We start from the raw sequence: 27,011 nt of genomic DNA, 5'->3' as shown, positions 1-27,011 counted from the left end.
AATTTAAGTGCCTTTGAACGGAGTATGGTAGTAGGTACCAGGCACACCGGTTTGTGTCATGAACTGCAACGCTGCTGGGCTCAACAGTTTTCCGTGTGTATCAAGAATGGTTCACCACCCAAAGGACATCCAGCCAACTTGACACAACTGTGGGAAGCATTGGAGTCAACGTGCCGGCCTCCCTGTGGAACGCTTGACACCTTGTAGAATCCGTGGCCGCACAAATTGAGGCTGTTCTGAGGGCAATAGGGGGCCTGCAACTAAATATTAGGAAGGTGTTCCTAATCTTTTGTACACTGTGTATATTGTTCTTCTCACCCTTCTTTAGTTTAGAAAAATAGAATCCAACATTTTAAAGTAATGGGATATTTTCTACACAAAACCCCAAAACACATTCTATTCAGGATATGAGTTTAGACGGGTAAGCCTCCATCGTGCACCTTACACTAACTTAGAAGGGAAATCTATAGTTACAAAAAATAAAGTTCACCCTAACGTCTACATTTTCTTAAAGGGAAACTGTGAGGCGCTGTAATGTTCTATGAGGTTCTGTACCTTATTGAGGTTCTTTTCCACCAGTGTCAGCCTTCTTCTGCAGCTTCTCGATCAGAGCAGACAGCTCAGTACTCAGACGATAGGAGGGAAAGACACCAGTTAGTTATGTATACAGACCGTCTGTGCGGCGGGTAAAACAGACCACCGTGAGGTTAAAGGGATAGTTCACAGTTGGATGAACTACCTGTTAAACATAGCTTTGGTGTTTCTATTGTGTTATACAGTAGGTTATGTTCTATGTTATGTGACAAGCCCTAGACAACCAGAGGGGTATACTACCAAGCAGGGTTAGTGAGTTAGCCAGCTAACTGTGATAAACAACCAGAAATAACTACTGATATTCTGGTTCATAAACAAAAGCTAAACCTAGATATTTGTATTTGGTTGTTGTCAATCAAACCATGCCCATTTCATTCACATTAGAAGAAGCAAAATATATATTTCAGAATATTTAAGCATGTGGCTTTGTAGTATACCCCCCTGGTCCTTGTCCTGATCCATGGGTGGCTGATCAGCAGCAGATAGGCCCCCAAACAGGCAGTCTGCTGATCACCTACCATGGCTCAGACCCAGCCAGACCCAGTCCATTCCAACATCCATCACCCTGACTGATTGGCTGCAGCCCTGCTGTCCCATCAGGGTGTTGGAGACAGCACTATCTCCTCTGGCCTGGGGAGGCTGGCTAAGCTGCCTAGGGAGGGCTGTTTGCTGACTGGGCCATGAGGGGTTAGGGGCTGTTACTCCCCCACCAGGTTGTCAATTTGTCAGTTAACCCCTGCTAGGTGTGAGTGACAGCAGCCCATCAGTTCAGCCTGGGGAGAAGAATGGAGACGTGCGTCACCCCAGGACACTGACTTTGACCCCTCATGACTGTGCTGTGACCATCCCTAGTGTCTTATGATTTACAGCGCCTTCAGAAGGTATTCACACCCATTGACTTTTTCCCTATTTTGTTGTTTTTCAGCCAGAGATTTTGTCACTGGCCTACAAATGATTTCCAACATGGCAGGTTTGAATTGAAACTAACACATAGCACTTATTCTGAACATATCTAGGGGAAATACTATTTTCAAAGATGGTTGCAATTGATTTCCCTTCATAATGTTCTGGCAGGACAATATGCATGTTGTTTTTCAGCCAGACATTTTGTGTCACTGGGCTACAAATAATACCCCATTATGTCAAAGTAGGAATTGTGTTCAATTAATTTAAAATGAAAAGCTGAAATGTCTTCTCAATAATTATTCAACCCCTTTGTTATGGCTAACCTAAATAAGTTCATCAGTAAACATTTGCTAAACAGGTCACATAAGTTGCATGGACTCACACACACTAGTAGTGTTTAACAAGGTTTTTGAATGACTACCTCATCTCTGTGCCCCACACATACAGATCAGTCAAGCAGTTCAACCACAAAGACCAGGGAGATTTTCATACGTCTCGCAAAGGGCACCTATTGGTAAATAAAAAAAGCAGACATTGAATATCCCTTTGAGCATGGTGAAGTTATTAATTACACTTTGGATGGTGTATCAAAACACCCAGTCACTACAAAGATACAAACCGCTTAGGGATTTCACCAGGAGGCCAATGGTGACTTAAAAACAGTTAGTTTAATGGCTGTGATAGAAAACTGAGGATGGATCAACAACATTGTAGTTCCTCCTCAATACTAACCTAAATGACAGAGTGAAAAGGAAGCTTTATACAGAATACAAATATTACAAAACATGCATCCTGTTTGCAATAAGGTACCAAAGTAAAACTGGAAAAATGGTGAAGAAATTAACTTTATGCCCTGAATACAAAGTGCTGTTTGGGGCAAATCCATCACAACACATCACCGAGTACCATTCTTTTTTTCATGCATTGTGGTGGCTGCATCATGTTATGGGAATGCTTGTCATCGACAAGGACTAGAGTTTTTTTGGGGATAAAAAGAAAAAATAGAACTAAGCACAGGCAAAATCCTAAAGGAAAACCTCGATCAGTCTGCTTTCCAACAGACATCGGGAGACAAATTCATATTTCAGCAGGACAATAGCCTAAAACACAAGGCCAAATATACACTGGAGTTGCTTACCAAGACAACATTGAATGCTCCGGAGTGTCCCATATTTCATGTTCAATAAATGGGCAAAAATGTCCAAAAACATGTTTTCACTGTCATTATGGGGCATTATGTATATGATATTGAATGCAGTCAAACACAAAATGTGGCATAAAAGTCCAGGACTACAAATACTTTCTGAAGGCACTGTACCTTGGTTTGCAGCCCTTCAGGGTTTTTTCTGACTGAATGTTTTGAATATTGGTATGTGTAACAGTTTAGCTTCCGTACCTCTCCTCGCCCCTACATGGGCTCGAACCAGGGACCCTCACACATCGACAACAGCCAACAGGAATAAAAACAAGAGTGTGGGTAGAGGTCTCAAGATTCATTCAGAACTTTATTTCAGTTACATGGTGCTTTGAAAAGCACTTAAGCAATACAGAGTGACCAGCTTTTATAATACATGTCATACTGCATAAATAAAATATTCATGCCTAAAAAGGGAAAGAATACTATTGAAACCTTTAAATCTTGACAGGTATAATAAGTTTTGAACATAAGGTACAAAATAGGCCTTTATAACAACTAACAAGACAATACTACCATAAAGCAATATTAGTGCTTTTAGAATGTTAATGCCATCCGTGAAATAAAAACGGGGAGTAAAAAAGTATCAAGCTACTTTTCTTTCTTTCCTATAAAATTGCTTATTTGCGTTGTCAAGCTGGTCAGCTTATACCGAGGTGAACAGCTTGGCTCCACACAGACGGATCTGCCTTATTAGTGTCAACTTCACCAGTGGAACCATTTTCTTTCTATCCCCCAAAACACTGGCAGAAGAATACATGTAAAACCTGACAAAATTGTCTCCCTCATCACAAGTCTCATTATTGACTCTGAACATGTTAGACTTGCAGACAAAACAAGATAAAATAATGCTTAGTGTTTTTTTGCTTGAAGTCCATCAAACTAAAAGACACATTTCAACATTGATATTGAAGCAGGATGTGTGGGTGAGAGTGGACGGCTACATTACATTATAGCTAAGGCTCTATAGAGATACACTTCTAAATCCTATTTGTGGGCAGCAATACAAAATAATTGACTCTACATTTTATCATCTTGGCTTTCTATTAGATTGTACACTCTAGCTCAATAAATGTGTTTATTACAAAACATTCTGCAAAATACATTTAAATAAAAGCAATACCAGATTAAGAGCACCTTATCCCCAAACAACATTTAACAGGTAAATCATTTTTGGAAGCAAATGGCACATGAATAATCAATGGTTATTAGCGATGCTTATAAGAATCATAGGATGGTTGTATACCAGACAGGTAATACCATTTATAGTCTTGGAACAGCTCTAAAACAACTTGTGTCATACATGATGACATACTCTGTTTGTACAAATGCTCAATAAAGTTAATTCATCCTCAGAAATGTCCAGCAGGTACATGATAGTATTCACTTATAAGTAGGCTGAATGAAACACTGTCTTGACTTTCATCTATACTGGGTCTACTGTACTTAAGTATTAACAATTGCAGACCAAGGGTGTTGTAATGCTAAAGTTGTAGTGCCTGGCCTGTCTGTGTTTCTCCAGAGAGAAAGGTTGGTAAACAAGGTACAGGTGATGAGGTGTTAGCAGACGATTGGACTGCAGCGGTATCACCACCTTATCAGTCAGTCAGAGTTAAGGTGGATTTGGACCTCCAAAGTCTAGACAAACAGAACAGCAATTTTGCTTTTGCTCAATCAGCAGTTTTTCTCCCTAGATAGCGTGCTAACCTGCCCTGTGCAGCTCTTAAAGGCATACTTCGGGATTTTGGCAATGACCTTTGTCTACTGCCCCAGGGTCTAATGAACTTGTGGGTACCATTTTTATGTCTGTGTCCAGTATGAAGGAAGTTAGAGGTAGTTTTAGCGATCCATTGCTAACTAGCATTAGCACAATGACTGAAAGTCTATTGTATCTGCTAGCATATTATGCAGACTTCAGGTCATTGCGCTAACGCTAGTTTGCAACTGCGCTAGTCAGCAACTTCCTTCAAACTGCACAGACAAAAAAATGGTATCCACAAGTTCATCTGACTCTGGGGAAATAAAGGGCCTCATTGCCAAAATCGGCAACATGTCACGACAACCCATCTCAAATATGCACGTGTAGCAGAAGACTGGCTGAACTTGTAAAAGTGCTAGACATCGCATTTTTTTGCATGTACACAAATATGTCATCATATTGTAGCTATCATGAAATGTTGAGTAAACTACAAAAGTAATGAATATCCACGTCAGTAGCTTCTATTACCAATACTCTTGCATAAGAAATACAAATAGAATCAATGATAAATGGGTTTTAAGTTTTAGGTTTAGCGACAGGAGAGGCAGCCCTTCGACAGGAGAGGCAGCCCTTCGACAGGAGAGGCAGCCCTTCGACAGGAGAGGCAGAGCGTGCCCTAATGAATAGGACCTTGTAGATGGGACTAAGTGGCTCTGACCATATCCCTCAGTCCATATCCCAAGGCCAACACAGGGCAGTGTTGGGATATGTGCCAATAACCCCACTACAATAATAACAGGAAGAGAGAGGCGTTCTCACACAGAAACAGGAAAACAACAGAGGGGAGAGGGAGAAGAGCGAGAGAGAGATACGAGAGAGAGGAGAAAGGGCATTCTGAGGAGAAAAGCAAAGAATCAGGCTGCTACAGGCTTTCAGCTGAGCTACAACACCAAAGACCTCTTTCAGTATAATGTTTGATTGTTTTATAACATTTCAATTTTTAAAAGAAGCAACATTGGTAATTCTGATGTTTTTGTTTTTCTGGTGTAAAGACGCGGAGATAGATGGGAGAGCAGCAGCTGGTGTGGCTGGTTGTAGATGGGAGATTAGGCCGAGACCTGCCTGAGACTCGAGTACAGGAAGATGCGCCTCTCGAAGGCCTTGACATGGGGGGTGGTGGGGGTGTAGAAGGCTCAGACCGAAGCCTGGGACACTAGTACAGGAGGATGCGCCTCTCGAAGGCCTTGACATGGGGGGTGGTGGGGGTGTAGAAGGCTCAGACCGAAGCCTGGGACACTAGTACAGGAGGATGCGCCTCTCGAAGGCCTTGACATGGGGAGTGGTGGAGGTGTAGAAGGCTCAGACCGAAGCCTGGGACTCTAGTACAGAAGGATGCGCCTCTCGATGGCCTTGCGGCAGATGGGGCACTCGCTCATGCGGTCGCCACACAGCTGGCAGGTGCCGTGGCCACATATGAAGATCATGTTCTTCAGCCGGTCCAGGCACACCGGACACATGGTCTGGAGAGACACACAAAATAACACTTAGTACTCATCTTAGTGGAGTCATCCCAGTTCTGATATAAACACATTGTATTGGAGAAATGGTTGCTTTGAGACATGGCTATAGATTCCAAAATGGTCTACAGCCTGTCTTAGGGCAAGGAAAAGGTGTCTCATTTCCACACACTGTTATTAAACATTTAGTTCGTTTTTTTAAACCTGTTTTCGTGGTATCCAATTGGTAGTTATAGTCTTGTCTCATCGCTGAAACTCCCGTACAGACGACTCAGGAGAGGCGAAGGTCGAGAGCTGTGTGTCCTCCGAAACACAAACCAACCAAGCCGCACTGCTTCTTGACACAATGCCCACTTAACCCGGAAGCCAGCCGCACCAATGTGTCGGAGGAAACACCGTACACCTGGCGACCGTGTCAGTGTGCACTGTGCCCAGCCCGCCACAGGAGTCACTAGTGCGCGATGGGAAAAGGACATCCCTGTCAGCCAAACCCTCCCCTAACCTGGACGACGCTGGGCCAAATTATGCGCCACCCCATGGGTCTCCAAGTCGCGGCCGGCTGCGACAGAGCCTGGACTCGAACCCAGAATCTCTAGTGGCACAGCTAGCACTGCGATGCAGTGCCTTAGACCACTGTGCTATTCGGGAGGCCTTTATAAAAAATGTTATACATATTTTTACACTAGTGGTTGGAATGATACTGTGAAATTGCTAAAATGATGATAATGCCCTTTAAGTGTAAGAGCTGTTTGAAAATACTGCATTACATTTCTGCCTGTTTTGGTGGGATGGAGTTCAGGCCTGCCGGTTGACATCACCAGGCAGTACATTAGTTCATAGACCAATAAGCGAGAGAGTTCCAAATCTCTAGCAGATTTTCAGTTTTCCCCTCCCCACTCAGACCACTCCCAGACAGTCCTAATTATATTATTGCTTGAGAAATTGCTCTTTGCTAACAAGCTATTTGTTTCTTTGTTTTCATTTTAAAAATTGTCAAAATCACAGTACATAATTGTTAACCAGAAATTATTTGATATTGAGATAAAATCAGCTGCATTGGACCTTCAATGTTTATTGATGTGTCTATAGACAAACACACACACACACACACACGGTTAATGTTCGTTATTACAATTAAACCATCTTTAGCACACACCACCATGTCGTCTTTAGTACACACCACCATGTCGTCTTTAGTACATACCACCATGTCGTCTTTAGTACATACCACCATGTCGTCTTTAGTACATACCACCATGTCGTCTTTAGTACATACCACCATGTCGTCTTTAGTACATACCACCATGTCGTCTTTAGTACATACCACCATGTCGTCTTTAGTACATACCACCATGTCGTCTTTAGTACATACCACCATGTCGTCTTTAGTACATACCATCATGTCGTCTTTAGTACATACCACCATGTCGTCTTTAGTACATACCACCAGGTTGTCTTTAGTACATACCGCCATGTCGTCTTTAGTACACACCACCATGTCGTCTTTAGTACATACCACCATGTCGTCTTTAGTACATACCACCATGTCGTCTTTAGTACACACCACCATGTCGTCTTTAGTACACACCACCATGTCGTCTTTAGTACATACCACCACGCTTACCTGCTCCTTGATGTCCTGCAGTTGCTGCTGCAGTTTCTGAACGTCAGCGTTGACATTGGTGTTGTCTTTGTCTCTCTGCATGGCCGGGATATTACCGCTGGCTGTAGAAGGGAAACGGGGAAAACACACACAACGTTGAGAAACAAACAAACATATGCAGGTTCTCAAACTAGTGGCCCCCGAGCCTATTTAATGCGAGCGAGAGCGAGATGCCTTCACTGTAAAGTCTACCTGTTGTATTCTGTGTATGTGATCAAAAAAATTGGAATAGATTTTAATGACATGATGCTCTAAAGGCCAAACAAATCAAGCAATCATAAAGCCTCGTCTATGTGGGCTATTCTGGAAAGAGTTCTACACTTTAACCCAGTCTGTTTTTAACAAGCAGCAATTTCAGAGTTAGACATGTACTTCCTCAGACAGTATTTGGCTGAAATAGGTCTGAGGCCCTGTGCTTGAGGGCACAACCTTTCTGAATGATGGAAATCAGTATCATTAAACATTTGTATGTGTGTGATTCTGTGTCTTGTGTTGAGGGGTGGGCGAAGGATCGTTGCAAAGGGGGTTTCGGCAGCAGGTCATAGGCCAGGCAGGGCATAAGCCAAGCAGGGCAGACAGCACTGGGGATTTTTGGTTTGGGGAGTTTTGAACCAGGGAAGAGGATGAGATACTTACACCAACTTAGTGCCAGATTGTTGGGCTGGAGCAGATCCAGCGAGCCCCCTGCCATTAGAGCTGAGTTAGAGTTACCTGCTGAGAATAACCAGTCACAGTGTTATAACAGGAGCCCCTGGTACAACTCCACAAGGCCTGAGGAGGAGTAGTCTACTCACTACTAAAGGCCTGGAGACATAGGAGGGCATGGACAATGAGGTTATTAGATTTAAAACACGTTAGGTGGGAGGTGGGGGAGAGGAGTCTCTTCTAGGTAGAGTGAGCTGCAACCGCGTCCTTCAAAGTCTAAAAATCATACACACTAAGTAGTACTACTAGAAGGAAAGGTCCCAGGACAAAAGCTGTTTCGTCATCAGTACTCAGCAGGTAACATGACAACTCGTAGTGCTACCAGTGGGCTAGAAGAGTGGTCTAGGATGGCACTGGCATCCCTCTCCAAATGTCCAGGGACATAAGGGAATGAGTATGTGTGTGAGATTGAAATAATGTACTTTTTATTTGAAGAGATCTGTGTGTGTGTGTGTGTGGTGTGTGAGATTGAAATAATGTACTTTGATTTGAAAAGATCTGTGTGTGTGTGTGTGTGAGTTTGAAATAATGTACTTTGATTTGAAAAGATCTCTGTGTGTGTGTGTGTGTGTGTGTGAGTTTGAAATAATGTACTTTGTATTTGAAGAGATCTCTGTGTGTGTGTGTGTGTGTGTGTGTGTGTGTGTGTGTGTGTGTGTGTGTGTGTGTGTGTGTGTGTGTGTGTGTGTGTGTGTGTGTGTGTGTGTGTGTGTGTGAGATTGAAATAATGTACTTTTTATTTGAAGAGATCTGTGTGTGTGTGTGTGTGTATCTTTCGACGAGCAAATATTTGCAAATCATTATAAAATCAGTGAACTTACAACAGTTTCCCTTTTAACTCAACATAAAATAATAAGGAAAACAAACTAAAGGGAACTGCGGTCATAAAGGTCAGATAATAACGGGATAAGAGTGTGTGCAACTTAAAGACAACACTAGCGATGGTAAACGTAAGCCTTAATACACACTCACACATTGAAATAACCAACACTGTACCGTCACTACTTAGCTAACAGATTGGATGGAGAAATTGGATCGAGCAATGGACTGATGGCGATATTAAATCAGTTGGCCAAATAGACTTTTAGGAGCCAGCTAAGGGAGAATTAATAGCCGGTTATGGAGGTCAATTTATTTTAATAAAATTAGTGCATGCTGCTGAAATGTTATAACACTGATGTGATTGAATTGCATGTTATGATTAAAATACATTCTCGTCTGATTAAGTTAAAGATCATGCATTATGTATTAATGACCTCAACTACATTAATGACCTCAACTACAACAACATTAACATTAAAATACATTCTCGTCTGATTAAGTTAAAGATCATGCATTATGTATTAATGACCTCAACCAGGGAGGTTTGTTTTCCAGTCTGGGAAAATGACACATTCAACTAAAACACACAAAACAATGACAACATTAACATTAAAATAATGCAGGAGCAAGACAGCTGTGAATCAACAAACCAACACAAACAAACAAAAACACAACAAGTTCATCATGGGGGAAACAACAAGATGGACAGTCATGACAACGAGAGAGAAAGGAGGATAAAAGGGAATTAAAAGGGAACGTGTGGAAGATTCACTCACTAAGGTCCTCATCATCATCATCATCATCATCATCATCAGCGGCATCACCCTCCATACCTTTCCCTCCACAACAAAGGACAAAGGGCGTGCGGCGTTCCACAACAGCCCGGCACTGTACACACTTCTTCATGAGGCCGGCACAGTCTGTACGGAGGAAGGGAACACAAAGACAGAATGAAAGGTCAGTATGGCCCACTAGAACGCATCAAAGGTTCTGGAGAATTGTTGCGTTCTTGCAGCGAGGCAGGGTCTTCGGTAGGGCACACCGTAGCAAAACATTTTGCAACAGAAAAAAAAGAAGAAAAAAGTGTTCAGTAGGCTACCTCCCCACTTCAAAACGGTTTCACCGCACCAGGAAGCAACCGTAGCTGGTTTAGTGTACTTACTTTCACAAGCGCACATGTGACCGCAGGGCTCGAAAAGCACGGCAGCCTTCTTGTCAGAACATACGACACACTCCTCGATCTGTATGGAGAGAAACATCTGACGTCAGTGAAGGGAAAGAGAAGAGAAAGTCATACCTCTAATTGGAGGATGTCGTTACACCCAAAACCAATGCAAAGCATCCATTAATGTACTAACTAAGTCATTAGTAACTTAAATACGTCGAGGCACCCCAACAGTTGGCCTAAATCATTCATTGACATCAAAGGGAGACTTGAGCGAAAATGTGAGTGAAAAGCATTCAGATCAGAATACCGGACACAGATTAGTCCTGTACTACAACGTTATGTCAATGGAGATTCACAAGTTTTCAGTCCAAGACCAGACTTAATCTGTTTGAGAAACCGTCCGTTAACATTATTATTTAAACCAACGAGGCCGGGTTTGGTACAATACCTTGGTTCTGGACTGGACCTGGTCCTTGCAGATGAGACACTTCTTGACGCGGGTGGAGCAGAGAGAGCAGGTGGCGATGTGTCCGCACGGTCCGAACAGGGTGTCTCTCTTCATGTCAGAACACACCATACACTCCTCCAGGGTCTCACCGTTACTGTTCAGAGACGGGCTGCGAGAGCCCACATGGCCACTGGAGGGGAGAAAGGGATAGAGAGAAGGATAGAGAGAGGGATAGAGAGAAAGGGATAGAGAGAAAGGGATAGAGAGAAAGGGATAGAGAGAGAGGGATAGAGAGAGGGGGATAGAGAGAGGGGGATAGAGAGAGAGGGATAGAGAGAGGGATAGAGAGAGAGGGATAGAGAGAGGGATAGAGAGAGGGATAGAGAGAGGGATGCGGAGAGAAAAGGGAGTTTGTGAGAAAGAAAAGAAGACAGGACATATTAAAGGAACATGGGGAGAAAACAAGTTGAAGCTGTTTCATCTAAAAGAGTGTAAACCATGTCCTAGACCTGGGGTTTCTTACCTGATCTTCTCCTTGTGGCACTTGGCCAGGGCCTTACAGAGGCTGGGGTCGGGGCAGAGGTCCAGAGGGGACTGGCCCTTCTTGTTGCGCATGGTCAGGTCTGCTCCGTTAGCTGCTAGGAAGCAGGCGATGGACGCTGCACTCTTCTTCTCTGCTCCCTGGGTGCCCAGGCCCATGATCAGCTGTGGAGGACCAACACACACAGGAGTCAATAACACTTTGTCTCCCTTTCTCTTTCCCCCTCCCCCCAGCTCCACCAGACAGAGGAGCACAGAGCAGAATACAGTGTATTTGGGACATGTGCAGTGTGTTGGGTAGGGCTGGGCTATATATCAAATTAATTTGATTAGCGCGATGTTCCAAATGCCTGTATCGCAAGAATCGAGGTTGTTATTTTTTTCCTGTTTTTATGAGAGTTCTGTGTCTTTTTGGTCTCGTCTCCTTCTGTGGACCTTCCCACTCAGAGACACCAAGCCCCTCCCCCTTCCACTTACAACAAAAGACCAAAGATAACTTCTTCTTCCCTGACAACAAGCAGTTTAAAAACTAACCATTTGCATTGGAGGTGTGGTCCAACAGAATCGATCATATGGACACCGAAATGCTTAGACATTTTACTGTAATAGACAATAACTTAACCTTTTAACGACCCCCTTTTATTGTCTCATCTCCCAAAATGTAGAACAGAGCAGACCCTACTAAAACCCGTATCAATTAACATGATTGTGGAAAATGGATGCTCAGTTTGTCACGCACGGCATTGCGGTAGCCACAGACTGATGTGCAAGCTGTCTAGTCTGTGTTTAATACATGTGCAATGAGCATTAAAAAAGGCCCTTAAATAAGGAATTGGCAAAGTGTTCTCATTCTGAGAAATAAGCATCTTCTCCAGGTAGGCCACGTGATTTCAATATGTAAAGGTGAACCGGCTGCTGTTCAAACAGTTGGAGACAGACAGGAAGGTGTCTTCATAACAGTTCAACTGTTCTAATGTTGGAGAGTAAATAGATCCACGTTGGCGAGACTTGGAATATAAAGTTAAGTTGGCTACTCACTGGCACGTGGGCTTGGCTTGAGAGATTGTTTCTGAGACCTGTGTTACATTTCTATAATGACTGTTACCAGAAGTTAGTCATTACTGGTGGATGTGCATTGTTCTGGTTAAAAAGGGCGTTTTCATAGATAGACCAAAGCTAGATCAGTGATTATTGCAACAACAAAAAGCAGGGTAAACTATTTTGATAAATAATATATACTAGTGGGTCTTATGGTTGTGGAAGGCTTCTATTTATCCAAGCTCTGGATTCATCAGATTATTCCCGACTTGGTGTATTGACCTTTAATTGTGCAACAAAGTTTATTCAGAGAAAACAAATATATTGTGAATGACGGTTGAAAATATTTAGATATGATTTTCAGGCCATATCGCCCAGCCTATCGCCCAGCCTATCGCCCAGCCTATGGGAGAGTAGAGCTCTCCCATAGCATCACTTTAGAAAGTTAGAAAGAGTAGAAGACATTTCAGAATAAATGACTGAGGAGACAGGGGCTTTGAAAATGGCCCAGCCAGCCGAGTGAGGCACTCAAATGCTCAATCGCCTACAGTATTTTTGGAGGGTTCTAGCGGTATGTGTTAGGTGTTTGTGGAGGGTTCTAGAGGTATGTGTTAGGTGTTTGTGGAGGGTTCTAGAGGTATGTGTTAGGTGTTTGTGGAGGGTTCTAGAGGCATGTGTTAGGTGTTTGTGGAGGGTTCTAGAGGTATATTAGTTGATTTAGGATGGTTTTACAGGTATATGTTAGGTGTATTCTGTACCGTGTTTGTGGAGGGTTCTAGCGGTATGTGTTAGGTGTTTGTGGAGGGTTCTAGAGGTATATTAGTTGATTTAGGATGGTTTTACAGGTATATGTTAGGTGTATTCTGTACCGTGTTTTTGGAGGGTTCCCAGGGCTCCACCTTGCTGACGTCTTGCATGTCCTGCAGCTGGCGGAGCTGGGACAGCGTGTGGTGACGCAGCGCCTCGTGGAGAGGAGTGTCCCCATCCTTGTCCTGCACGTCCAGCTTTGCCTCTGCTCGCACCAGCAGCTGGAGATAGACAGGCAGAGAGGCAGATAGGCACACACAGACACAGAGCATTCCAAATTAACATGGTGATCATTTAAAATGAGCATTTATTTGCATAACAGTCCAGTACATTTAAAAAAAAAAAAAGATCATCATCCAAATAAGTCTAGCATGGCATCACAGCTAGAGATCCTGCATATTGACTGTGTTCCTGCACCACTGAAGCTGCACTTCCAAACCACTCCAAAAGATGGCGACGTAACAACTTCGTTGTCTTCATCTTCTCACCAGCCTTTAGTGCACCGTCAGGAGTGACAGACAGATGGGGAGATAACTACAGATAGCATCTTCAGGTAGCTGTAGGAGAGAGGAAGTGAGGAGAGGAGACTGACCCTGACTATCTGTGTGTGCTGTCTCTCCACAGCCAGGTGCAGGGCTGTCTGCTGGTTTACGTTCTGGATGTCCAGGCTGGCACTGCCCTGAGAGGAGGAAAGCGAGGGAACAGATAGAGAAAAGAAAGACGGCGTTGGCATTCAAAAAGACCTGTTTGAACTCTGCAGTAGGCTATAACACATTCCTTCTGCAATGTACCACCTTGTGTATTTTGACAACATTTCTGGAATGTTACAATAACATCTTCTCTCACACCATTGAAATACGGCAGCCTCATTAGCCCAATTCCAGCTCTGCTTGGTGGGACGCTACTTACTACACTGTGGTCCTGTTAGATAGAGGTCTGCACCAATACTGTCTCAGATATCTCAGATAGGCCGAGCATGATCCTGAAGAAGCAGGTTATAGGCTAACAGTGCTTGTGCACCACTAGGTACCCAAAGGATAATATGGATTCAATAAACAATGAAAGCAGTTATTGCTACCCTATATAGGCACAAACCTATACAGCATTATACAATTAAGAATAAGGCCAGCACTTACTGTGTGCGTGCGAGCCAAGATGGAGACATTAGGGCTGCTATGGACCATCAGTATGAAACCAGGGGTGTCAGTGGTTAGGTTAATGCTAGCGTGTCCTACCTGGTGAACCAGCAGCTCGGCCACCTCTACGTGGTTGTTGAGCGCCGCCAGGTGCAGGGCGGTGTAACCGTCATCTTTCTTCTCATCTACGATCCAGGGCCGCGGCAGCTTAGCCAGCAACACACGCATGGCACTGCTCAGAGAGGGAGGAAGAGAGGGACAGAGGGATGACTGGAAGGTGACTGCAGGTGCATGACAACAGGAACCTATGATGGAAGGAAGGTCATGGCGCAATCAATTAATCATTGTTGGATTTGAGGAGGGATGCACCACACATGGCAGCTGAGCCCCTATCTAGTGCACTAAGTTTGACTAGACTCCTATAGTCAAGGTCAGAATCTATTTTATATGATATAACATCCATCTCAATGCATCTTTAGATTCTATATACAAAAGTCCAATTGCAAGGCATCACTACACTGAGGACAGATACAGAATGGTGCTGAAACAGCACATTTATTATGACACGTAAATGACTCGCATACTAAATAAACCAAGGGATGGGCTGGTAGCATAACCCAGAGTAGTAGGTTAATGATACGAGCGTTGTGCAATTTTAGAAACCCAGTTAAAAGAAGCAGCACAAAAGCCCCAGTTATGGAGAGACAAACTGGTAATAACACCACAGATTGCTGCATTCAGTCAGCTCTCATGAACTGTGTGATATTGTTTAAACAGGGTTGTTTAAGAGTGCTGTGATGCGAGGCAGCAGCGACTGGTTGTGTTCCTGTTTGAAGGTCATTCGGAGGCTACATGCCTTATAGAGAGATGGCTGCTGCATAGGAAACTGCATGGTATGAGAAGAACGTGTCTGACTCTGGACTAGAATAAAACCAATTGACAATCTGCACAGCACTTGCAAAGGACAACTGACTATGATGCCACACCAAAATGAGAGGGAGAGCATGGTAGAGAGAAAAATGATAATGTAAACTACCCCCTATAGTACATGGGCAGATCGTATTTGAACATGGGAGGAGGAGAAAGAGGGGTAGAGAGGTAAATGGCGGGAGAGCGAGAAAGAGAAAAAAAGAGAGCGAGAGCAGAAAAGAGAAAGAACGAGAAAAAGTGAGCGAGAGACTGAAAGAGAGCGCAAGAGAAAGAGAGGTAGAAGGAGAGAGAGGGGGATAGGAGGAGGAGGAAAATATGCATACAACAACCTCCCTGCTGAGCAGACTTGGTCTTCCATCCTGTCCCATCATGGCAACTTCCTCAGCTAGCCAACACTCATCCATTATCTCTGTCTCCTCTCCCCCAGCCCAGCCCTGGGTAAGCAGCCTGGGATAGAGGTGAACAGCCCCTGACCAGTCCAGTGGGTCTCATCCCAACACACACTGCATGTAGTGAGGCAACACTGTAACCTACCGACTACACAGTCAACCAGGTCACTTTTGTAAAAGAAATGACTAAAAACGGCAATATGTAGGTTAATGTCTTCTGACTTTCTGTGGGGAGACTTAGCCGGCACAATGTAATGGCGTAGCCGTAGGGTGCATCTTTGAACTGCGACAGAAAAGCAGCAGCCAATTTCACAAGGGTTTGGACACTGCTGAAGAGCTCTGGCAAGGCACTGGAGCGAGCACACACGAGCACACAGGAAAAGAGTGCAGTAGTTGCTAGGTAGATGTTAGGCACTTATACACATGTAGTAGTGAAAAAAAAAACACTCTGGAGTACTGGCTAGCTGCAGCTCTCTGGAGTACTGGCTAGCTGCAGCTCCCTGGAGTACTGGCTAGCTGCAGCTCTCTGGAGTACTGGCTAGCTGCAGCTCTCTGGAGTACTGGCTAGCTGCAGCTCCCTGGAGTATTGGCTAGCTGCAGCTCCCTGGAGTACTGGCTAGCTGCAGCTCTCTGGAGTACTGGCTAGCTGCAGCTCTCTGGAGTACTGGCTAGCTGCAGCTCTCTGGAGTACTGGCTAGCTGCAGCTCCCTGGAGTACTGGCTAGCTGCAGCTCCCTGGAGTACTGGCTAGCTGCAGCTCCCTGGAGTACTGGCTAGCTGCAGCTCTCTGGAGTACTGGCTAGCTGCAGCTCTCTGGAGTACTGGCTAGCTGCAGCTCTCTGGAGTACTGGCTAGCTGCAGCTCCCTGGAGTACTGGCTAGCTGCAGCTCCCTGTAGTACTGGCTAGCTGCAGCTCTCTGGAGTACTGGCTAGCTGCAGCTCTCTGGAGTACTGGCTAGCTGCAGCTCTCTGGAGTACTGGCTAGCTGCAGCTCTCTGGAGTACTGGCTAGCTGCAGCTCTTGCAGCTCTCTGGAGTACTGGCTAGCTGCATTGTGGATTGTGATAAACCCACAGTCTCTCTCTCCCTCTGTCCTTAGAGTAATAACATACCATCCTAGATGTACAGAGCTGGGGCTGGCTGCAGTACTACAGTATACACTGAACCCCAGTCTCTCTTTCACCGCACAGACACACTGGATCGAGAAACACCCTCAACAGACAACCTAGCCAATCCCCTATAATCCCCTATAGTGACTCGGGACTGATAGACTGGCGCCCTCTGCTGTTTCCTAGGTGATACTCCGGCGCTGTGCTGGTCGGGATGGAGAGGAGAGCCTCTCCAGTAAGAAGAAATCTGACCATAGAGATGGATAGAGGACGCACTTGAACACTGCATGGGCAGCGCCATTGAGAGCTTTCAAGAAATCCATCAAGGCAAAGAAAGGTGTTCTCTCTTTCTGACTAAATTGACATGCTCCATGCCACGCTGGGTGAAATGGGCGTACATTAATATTAATGCCCCAGCCACACGGCCTGCCTGGCAGGCACTGCTGCAATGCAGTTAGCTATTTGACAGAAATATACAATGAAAAAAAGGGGAAAACGAAAGAAGAAAATACTTTTTCCTGTCCGTGTGCGAGTGGATTTTTACTGCAAGAAAGGGGCTCTGTGGGAAAGTGGGGAGGGGGTGAAGGCATAGGGGGAGAGAGTGGGGATGGGCAGGTCAGGCTCCAGCCCTTAAGTATTAACAGGTAATACACTTGACATGGGCATTAAAACCAGGTTTAGATTCTGGGGCAAGTGGAGGAAGAGGGAGAGAGAGCAAGTTACAACGATGAGGGAACTGGAGAAATAAAATGGGAGCTCCTCTTGTTACGATTGGTGTTAAAGCTTGCAGGTCGCTAGAGAGAGTGCCTCAATGCAGAAGGAAGGGCACATAGCGGAGGAAGGAGAACAGGTGGGAGAGAGAAAGATAGCTCAGAAGAGAGAGAGAGAGAAAGAGAAAGAGAGGAAGTGAAGACGGAGACGTGATGAACTGGGTCACCCTGAGAGAGATGCCAGGAGTCCCTCAGGAGCACTCCACCAGGGCCTGTTGTCTTGGGCTGCAGTTTGTCCTTGACCAGGAACCTGTATACTATGTGTTTGGGGAAGGGTCGACAGGGCCCTTCTGCTGCCCCGGCCTAGCTGACAGCCATCTGTGTGGTGGTCAGTACCTGGTACCAACCATCCAACGGGAGGGCGGGGGGACAATAACTTTACTAGGACAAAGCTAAATATGAAGCGTCCCATAATGTTTCACTGACAACATTTCTTCCACGTTTGAGCATACTTTGGGTTGTCAATATTTGGGAAAGTAAACAGACAATTTGCCATTTCCAACATGTCTGTCGTGAGTTTTTTTCTGCCATTTCACTGAATAAAAATGATTAGAAGGAAACATGGCTATTGACTACAATCAATGTGGACTAGTCATGTAGTATTTGTGATCAATCTTTGAAATAATGACCCGTTCCCAACCAATCATTCACAAAAGCCACCAAGCCAGACTCCTAATGCACTGATTACTGATGACTGTTTTAGCCCTACCATGGAAGGCCAGTCTGTTTGGGCCCTACCATGGAAGGCCAGTCTGTTTGGGCCCTACCATGGAAGGCCAGTCTGTTTGAGCCCTACCATGGAAGGCCAGTCTGTTTTAGCCCTACCATGGAAGGCCAGTCTGTTTGAGCCCTACCATGGAAGGCCAGTCTGTTTGAGCCCTACCATGGAAGGCCAGTCTGTTTTAGCCTTACCATGGAAGGCCAGTCTGTTTTAGCCTTACCATGGAAGGCCAGTCTGTTTTAGCCTTACCATGGAAGGCCAGTCTGTTTTAGCCTTACCATGGAAGGCCAGTCTGTTTTAGCCTTACCATGGAAGGCCAGTCTGTTTTAGCCTTACCATGGAAGGCCAGTCTGTTTTAGCCTTACCATGGAAGGCCAGTCTGTTTTAGCCTTACCATGGAAGGCCAGTCTGTTTTAGCCTTACCATGGAAGGCCAGTCTGTTTTAGCCTTACCATGGAAGGCCAGTCTGTTTTAGCCTTACCATGGAAGGCCAGTCTGTTTTAGCCTTACCATGGAAGGCCAGTCTGTTTTAGCCTTACCATGGAAGGCCAGTCTGTTTTAGCCTTACCATGGAAGGCCAGTCTGTTTTAGCCTTACCATGGAATTGGCATTCCAAGTCAATTGAAATAGAATGGCACTCAGACTACCATACCTTGGCTTCAGTGTCCTTTTATCTGGTATGTGGACTGGGGGGTGACAGTGTTCAGTGACAGCTAAGCCAGAGGATGTAAATATATGATGATGTAGCCTAAATAAGTAAATAGAGCCCCACATATTGGTCTTGGCTATCAAAAGGGGGATGGATACACCCACTGACCGAGTCCCACCAATAAGATGGACTAGAGAAGGGGTATTCAACTCTTACCCTACGAGGTCCAGGGCCAGGTGCTTTTCTGTTCTACCTGACCATTAATTGTACCCACCTGGTCTCCCAGGTCTAAAGCAGTGCCTAATAAAAAGGGGAAAAATCAAAGTACTTTTTTTTAAGCAGTTGAACTGGCTTTGAGGTCCAGATTTTAATTTTAGGGGACTTTTTGGGCACATCCCAATGAGGACGGACAGGGTAAATAAACCAGTGGAGGGTAAAGAAGCACATCAGATGAACCAGGCTCCAGCTTCATATTAAAGCCTTTGATTAGGCTGTCGTGGATGGAATATTTCTCCCTGAAATGTGACCTTCGCTGCCTTTGTCTAACAGAGTAGGCTGTTTGTGCGCGTTTTCATTAACCAAGATGGGAAGAAAGTGACTTGACAGAAGCATTTATATTATGTTTTGGTTAGATAATAAATCACAATGCATATAGCGTGCAGTTGTTTGTGGTGACATTTTTAAAGCAGGTGCATTTTTAAAGCAATCCAGCCGGCCATGTCTGGTTTTGTTCATCTGTGAAGTAGGCATACTAATGCCTCGTTTTGAATTAGCCTAAATTATCCTTAAATCACCTTGCATTGTGGAACGTCCTGACACATAGGGATTTATGAAGACACAGGCAGACAGTGATAGTGCTGAATGGCACATTAATGTCCCATTGGTTCTAGATGACCCAATTATTTTCCCACAATGCTCCTCTTCCCCTTGCACATTACTCTCTTCAGCGCCTATAAAAAAACAATTCTCATCTTACCAACTCATCTCATTCACTAGCCACGATAGCCGTAATACACGCCCTGCCACGATAGCCGTAATACACGCCCTGCCACGATAGCCGTAATACACGCCCTGCCACGATAGCCGTAATACACGCCCTGCCACGATAGCCGTAATACACGCCCTGCCACGATAGCCGTAATACACGCCCTGCCACGACAGCCGTAATACACGCCCTGCCACGACAGCCGTAATACACGCCCTGCCACGACAGCCGTAATACACGCCCTGCCACGACAGCCGTAATACACGCCCTGCCACGACAGCCGTAATACACGCCCTGCCACGACAGCCGTAATACACGCCCTGCCACGACAGCCGTAATACACGCCCTGCCACGACAGCCGTAATACAGGCCCTGCCACGACAGCCGTAATACACGGCCTGCCACGATAGCCGTAATATACCCACACACCCAACCCCCGGGTGCACATTAAGGTTTTTGCCCAGGCACTACACACTGATTAAAATAACCAACTCATCATCAAGCTTTGATTATTTGAATCAGCTGTGTAGTGCTAGGGCCAAAACCAAAACGTACACCCAGGGGAGGCCCCAGGACCGAGTTGGGGAACCCTGCTCTGGCTGAGGAAGTAATGATGAAGAGGGGAAATACAAGGAAGTGTGTATGTCGATGACAACACAACGTCCAGACTTTTACAGCAACATGCGTTCACTACTCTGTCCCTGCCTAGTGACATGACTACGCTTTCTTTCACCACAAGCCTTACCATCATGACTGATTCATTTCCTGAACATTTTCTCACCACAATATCCATGACTTTGTGCATCAAACATGGCATGAACAACATATACAGTACAACATAAAAACCTACACTTGCCTGTGGGGATTTTTCATGCTATTGTCTCACACCGAGGTAAAGAAGCCAGGCTTCGAGAGGGATTGTTGGGGGTTAGCAGAGCAGAACAGAGCGGTGATTGAGAATTCAGCTGCTCGAAGCGAGGGCCTTCGATCGACGGCCAGGTAGACCAGGCAACCTCCCGCCTCCCTGCCTGCTACACTGTCACCATATGGGGAGAGCATCTGAGACACCAATGATCTACAGCATGCTTGTAAATCTACCTCTCTAAATCACCGACCGCTGGCTGCCTCGGCCCCAGGCCACACACACACCGTTCATACTCCAACAGATGTCGGAGTTTAGTCTGTAGTAGATGAGCTGTAGGGGTACCTGTTACACTACACCATAATAAACCAACATCTTTAAACCAATAACATAGGTCAACCCTTCATCAGAGTCCATACTGAAGTAAAGTGCAGTAACTGTAGGAAGAAGCTCCTAACAAGAGATTAAGAGGCTGCTGTAGTATTGCGGGGATGGATAAGGTCTACTCACCCTCTTACCTACTACAAATACACAGGGAAGGAAGATACACAGGTGGAAGACAGCCCATTTAGCATAGTAAAATGAATCCATTGTTTGCAGAGGAATGATGGGAGTAAAGGGCTGTGTATCAGCCATCGTCTCCCCCTTAAGCTCTGAAATAATAGGGCCACATGGCCCAGAGCAGTAGAATGTATATGGGTGTAGTATAATGGCTTAGTTGTGACTCTCAAGGGAGCGGGATCGTTTAAATGTACATTGTTGTAAAGACAAGAGAGCCCATATAAGCAAGATTAAACAATTCCACCTGTAGCCGACCAGATCCATGTGGTGTGGAGATAAAGAACGACTGTAGCCCACCAGATCCATGTGGTGTGGAGATAAAGAATGACTGTAGCCCACCAGATCCATGTGGTGTGGAGATAAAGAATGACTGTAGCCCACCAGATCCATGTGGTGTGGAGATAAAGAATGACTGTAGCCCACCAGATCCATGTGATGTGGAGATAAAGAATGACTGTAGCCCACCAGATCCATGTGGTGTGGAGATAAATAATGACTGTAGCCCACCAGATCCATGTGGTGTGGAGATAAATAACGACTGTAGCCCACCAGATCCATGTGGTGTGGAGATAAATAACGACTGTAGCCCACCAGATCCATGTGGTGTGGAGATAAAGAACGACTGTAGCCCACCAGATCCATGTGGTGTGGAGATAAAGAACGACTGTAGCCCACCAGATCCATGTGGTGTGGAGATAAAGAACGACTGTAGCCCACCAGATCCATGTGGTGTGGAGATAAAGAACGACTGTAGCCCACCAGATCCATGTGGTGTGGAGATAAAGAACGACTGTAGCCCACCAGATCCATGTGGTGTGGAGATAAAGAACGACTGTAGCCCACCAGATCCATGTGGTGTGGAGATAAAGAACGACTGTAGCCCACCAGATCCATGTGGTGTGGAGATAAAGAACGACTGTAGCCCACCAGATCCATGTGGTGTGGAGATAAAGAACGACTGTAGCCCACCAGATCCATGTGGTGTGGAGATAAAGAATGACTGTAGCCCACCAGATCCATGTGGTGTGGAGATAAAGAATGACTGTAGCCCACCCGATCCATGTGGTGTGGAGATAAAGAACGACTGTAGCCCACCAGATCCATGTGGTGTGGAGATAAAGAACGACTGTAGCCCACCAGATCCATGTGGTGTGGAGATAAAGAACGACTGTAGCCCACCAGATCCATGTGGTGTGGAGATAAAGAACGACTGTAGCCCACCAGATCCATGTGGTGTGGAGATAAAGAACGACTGTAGCCCACCAGATCCATGTGGTGTGGAGATAAAGAACGACTGTAGCCCACCAGATCCATGTGGTGTGGAGATAAATAATGACTGTAGCCCACCAGATCCATGTGGTGTGGAGATAAAGAATGACTGTAGCCCACCAGATCCATGTGGTGTGGAGATAAAGAATGACTGTAGCCCACCAGATCCATGTGGTGTGGAGATAAAGAACGACTGTAGCCCACCAGATCCATGTGGTGTGGAGATAAAGAACGACTGTAGCCCACCAGATCCATGTGGTGTGGCGATAAAGAACGACTGTAGCCCACCAGATCCATGTGGTGTGGAGATAAAGAACGACTGTAGCCCACCAGATCCATGTGGTGTGGAGATAAAGAACGACTGTAGCCCACCAGATCCATGTGGTGTGGAGATAAAGAACGACTGTAGCCCACCAGATCCATGTGGTGTGGAGATAAAGAACGACTGTAGCCCACCAGATCCATGTGGTTTGGAGATAAAGAATGACTACAACATGTTTCTCATGTTTTCCAATGTATCCAAACCACAGGCCAAATAATGGACTTTGTTGTTAGATTAGTTCTGTATAAGGTTTTCCTTATTCATGTTTCTTATTTATATTTGAGTCATTTAGCAGACTCTTATCCAGAACGACTTACAGTTAAGTGCATTCATTTTAAGATAGCTAGTGGAGACAACCACATATCACAATCCTATTAAGTACACGTTTCCTCAAAGTGTATCAGCAAAGTTTTCAATGGTGTGGAGGCTACATGTGTCCCAATATAATAAGATGGGCCTTAGATAGGGAGACTGTGCCCTACTTGTACGCAATGCAACACACACGCCTTTTACTTCCTTCACCTGTCACTGCACTTATACTTAGCTGTAACCCACTGAATAATTACACTTACCATGGCAACCCACTGAATAATTACACTTAACATGGCAACCCACTGAATAATTACACTTACCATGGTAACCCACTGAATAATTACACTTTACATGGCAACCCAATGAATAACTAAACTTACCATGGTAACCCACGGAATAATTACACTTTACATGGCAACCCAATGAATAACTAAACTTACCATGGTAACCCACGGAATAATTACACTTACCATGGCAACCCACTGAATTATTCAGCGGCGGTCAGATTCTAAACACACGAGATCATTCTGTATTAGATCTGAATGTGCACCGTGCAGTAAAAGGCTGCAGTATTGCAGGGATGGATGAGAGCCCTGGGGGTGACTTTCATCCATTTAGATCTAGTATGTTTTTAGTCATTATGCCTCTGCATGCATGTAACATGGACTACTAAAACAGTGTGGTGAATTTGGGTTCATGTGCACAACATGATGTAAGCTCGATCCCCATTATGAAGCTTTGAGCACAAAACTTCTAACCTAGCTACAAAGTGGTTAAGTCAGAATTTTATTACCTACAATAATCATGAATAAAATACCAATGATAACACTCAACAGTGTCCTTCCACCTCAGACAAGAGGACACGCACCACAACACCACGCGCTGAAACACCATCATTGACAATAAAGCACCATCAAGTTGCGCATGCTAATAAATCCCGACAGCCGTTCCAATACATCAAATGAATATATAAACATTTGTTTTTAAATGGAGTGAGAAAATATTCATAGACCCCTGTCAGCCGTGTAGTGGAAATACATCACTTTCAGCTCCCATATTTATCACATGCATCGCTGAAGCACTTAAAGGGAACTAACACAAATAAATCCTGCTCCTTCTAGGTTTGTCAGATCAGCACAGACCCTACCACTGTTTCATATATACTGTACAGTAGTGCTACATGATGCAAAGGCTTCTGTCGGTTACGTTTACGAGTGTGTGTGTGTGTGTGTGAGTACCTGTGTCTGTACTTTATGTAGGTGTGTGTGTGTGTACGTGCACTTGTAGGTGTGTGTCTCACTTTACCCCCCCAAAAGCTCCTGGAGTCGTTGAGGAGGAGAGCAGCATGGCGGCTAGGAACGGATGTTTTCCGCATACCACAGAGAAGGAAAGAGAAACAGAGAGAGAGAAAGAGAGGTACAGCACGGCCAAGCTTATCTATTGGCCCAGAGCCACGATTGGCCCGCCCCCCCGGAGGTGGTGTGGGCATTCTGATTTGACAGAGGGGGATTCAGGTTTGTATCGGCTTGTCCTCTGACTGATCTGTTGGACAGATCCCAGCGCTGAGACCGACAGCGAGGTGGACAGAGAGTCTGGACACTGTGGTTGGCTGGGTTTGGTTAGGGATGTTGGAATTTAAGTCTTCTCTGCACGCCACATGGGTTACCTCAGAGGTTGGAGGTGGATGTCATTTAGCTGTATGGTAAATGTCTAATATGATACAGCAAAGAAGTTTCAAACTAGTACTTGGCCGAAACAGTACCCTGGCCTATTCCCTATTTTACGCACTACTTTTGGCCTGCGCACTATTTGACATTTGAGTCATTTAGCGACTTAGAGGAGCAAATGAGTGTTAAGTGCCCTTTTCATCTAGTCTGCCCGGGGATTCGAACCAACAACCTTTCGGTTAATTGCCCGACGCTTTCAAGCGCAAGGCTACCTGCCGCGGTTATAAAGGGAATAGGTAGATATTTCAGATTAGGATCTGGACATGAACACACACTGAAAGGTGTTCCTTGAGTACAGCTCATCTCATCTGCATTCCAAAGCTTAACTGGAGTTACGTATCTCTGTGAGATCACTTCTCTTTTAATGAAATACACCAGAGCACTTATCCCATTCCTCCTCCAGCCACCGTATCATCCTCAGTATCCTGGAATTAGACCACATCAACTGGGTAAAGAGGGACCGGTCATACACACTGCAGATAAACAACAAACCTATCATAAAAAACACGAACAACGCCTGTTTGTAACTACAGTACCAGTCAAAAGTTTGGACACACCTTCTCATTCAAAGGTTTTTCTTTATTTGTACTATTTTCTACATTGTAGAATAGCAAAGACATCACAAAAATTCAATAACACGTATGAAATCATGAAGTAACCAAAAAAAAGTGTTCAACAAATAAAAATATATTTTATATTTCAGATTTTTCAAAGTAGCCACCCTTTTCCTTGATGACAGCTTTGCACACTCTTGTCATTCTCAGATTTACCTCAAAAGCATTAACTGCATAGCCTGGTGCCAGTTATGTTTGTGACGTGGTTGTCACCAACAGAGTTGTGTAACGGTTTTGACTTGAGGTTATTTTTTTTATAGGGGTGCCAGGTAGGTTGTGCCTACCAGAGAAAACATTGGTCTCTCCTTTTAGTTTGGGAGGGAATGAGTCCCATCTGGTCCGTCAAGTCTACACCATACAAAGGACTTATGTAAACGTCAGAAGGGAAATCAACTTTTCATAAACCCTTAAAACATTGAAAGAACTTCAAAAACAACTATTCTTTTGCGTGGGTTGTATTAGCAACATCAATGGATTACACACACATAATAATATAACACAATGAGTTCTGGTTCCTCCAGAAATGTCCTGTACCTCGGGCCTAAAAAGAGTCCCGCCCGGTAAAGGAGTTCAGTGAACTCAAGTGACTTTGGTCACGCAATGTTGGTCCGTTCATTCCGTGTAGCGTAAACCCAGTATTAAATCATACAATCAATATAACCATTTTACCACAGAACTTTAAAGCGTATCTGCTCTTACTAATTCCTCAACTACATCTAACTACATAAATCATCACCGTATATATCATATCAAAACAAATGAAATACCGTATACAAAAAAGGTGGTAGTCAGTCGGTCAGTCAGACAATCCAATCCGCCACCAGATCTCCAGCGGAGAAAGGCCACGAAGAATAGAGAGGAGTAGTCCACGGACGCAAAGAGTGGATCCGATCCTGGGTAAACTCTCAGGCTACAAAACACACGTTTAACAGCAACAAAACAACCGGAATAGAGAAGCTTCGGGAACACATCCTCAGTCACGTCTCCATCACAAACGCCACTTTTGCGCAGCTGATGCTGGCTATTTAATTGGGAATTTAAAGGGAAAGCACCCTATTGGAAGGAGAAGCACTGAGACGGCTCAAAATAATTCAGGGCCGTCACACACCCCCTCCCCTGGAAAAAGCCGACCATTGCCCTGGAAGGCACATCTTGGTCGGGGTAACCGAGAAAGGTCTCCTCATCACTTTCCTCTACAAAAATTCTCATGACTTTTTGGAGCTCACGCTCCTCAGCTGAGGGGTCACAGGCCTTAAGGTGTGAGACTTCTGGGTCTGGGAATCCGAGAAAAGTCTCCTCACTTTCCTCTTCAAAGATATCCAAGATCTTGCGGCGTTCAATCGCCTCCAATTCCTCAGCCGAGGGGTAACAGGCCTTAAGGCGTGAGACATGGACAACGCGCATATCTTCACCTGTGTCCTCTTTCACCACTCGGTAGTTCAAAGGGCCCATCTGCTCCACAATCCTATATGGTCCTTGCCATTTAGGAGCGAGCTTGGCAGAGAAGAATTGTTCAGCTTTCGAGTAAGGATGAGAGCGAAGCCACACCCGATCA

The 27,011-nt window shown here is 44.9% G+C and overlaps 1 protein-coding gene across 4 annotated transcripts in view; it reads right to left on the bottom strand.

The window, feature by feature from the left end:
* Nucleotides 1-2,986: 2,986 nt before the first annotated feature.
* Nucleotides 2,987-27,011, bottom strand: part of LOC139387165 (E3 ubiquitin-protein ligase mib1-like) — a 104,738-nt gene continuing 80,713 nt past the window's right edge. Inside the window, exons 13-22 of one of the 4 annotated variants that reach the window (XM_071133213.1) lie at nucleotides 14,338-14,470; nucleotides 13,695-13,781; nucleotides 13,165-13,323; nucleotides 11,241-11,422; nucleotides 10,718-10,907; nucleotides 10,264-10,342; nucleotides 9,878-10,021; nucleotides 8,211-8,288; nucleotides 7,536-7,636; nucleotides 2,987-5,914 (exon numbers count right to left, since the gene is read on the bottom strand). In XM_071133213.1, coding sequence (XP_070989314.1) covers nucleotides 5,774-5,914; nucleotides 7,536-7,636; nucleotides 8,211-8,288; nucleotides 9,878-10,021; nucleotides 10,264-10,342; nucleotides 10,718-10,907; nucleotides 11,241-11,422; nucleotides 13,165-13,323; nucleotides 13,695-13,781; nucleotides 14,338-14,470 — 1,294 coding nt within the window. In that variant the 3' untranslated portion in view covers nucleotides 2,987-5,773. The remainder of the gene's footprint in view (nucleotides 5,915-7,535; nucleotides 7,637-8,210; nucleotides 8,289-9,877; nucleotides 10,022-10,263; nucleotides 10,343-10,717; nucleotides 10,908-11,240; nucleotides 11,423-13,164; nucleotides 13,324-13,694; nucleotides 13,782-14,337; nucleotides 14,471-27,011) is intronic. The other 3 variants (XM_071133214.1, XM_071133215.1, XM_071133216.1) reach the window with 3 other exon arrangements.

Source organism: Oncorhynchus clarkii, chromosome 28 (assembly GCF_045791955.1).
Source record: "Oncorhynchus clarkii lewisi isolate Uvic-CL-2024 chromosome 28, UVic_Ocla_1.0, whole genome shotgun sequence".
NCBI lineage: Eukaryota > Metazoa > Chordata > Actinopteri > Salmoniformes > Salmonidae > Oncorhynchus > Oncorhynchus clarkii.
Note: the sequence above shows the minus strand (reverse complement) of the source record. Positions and strands in the feature narration are given on the sequence as shown.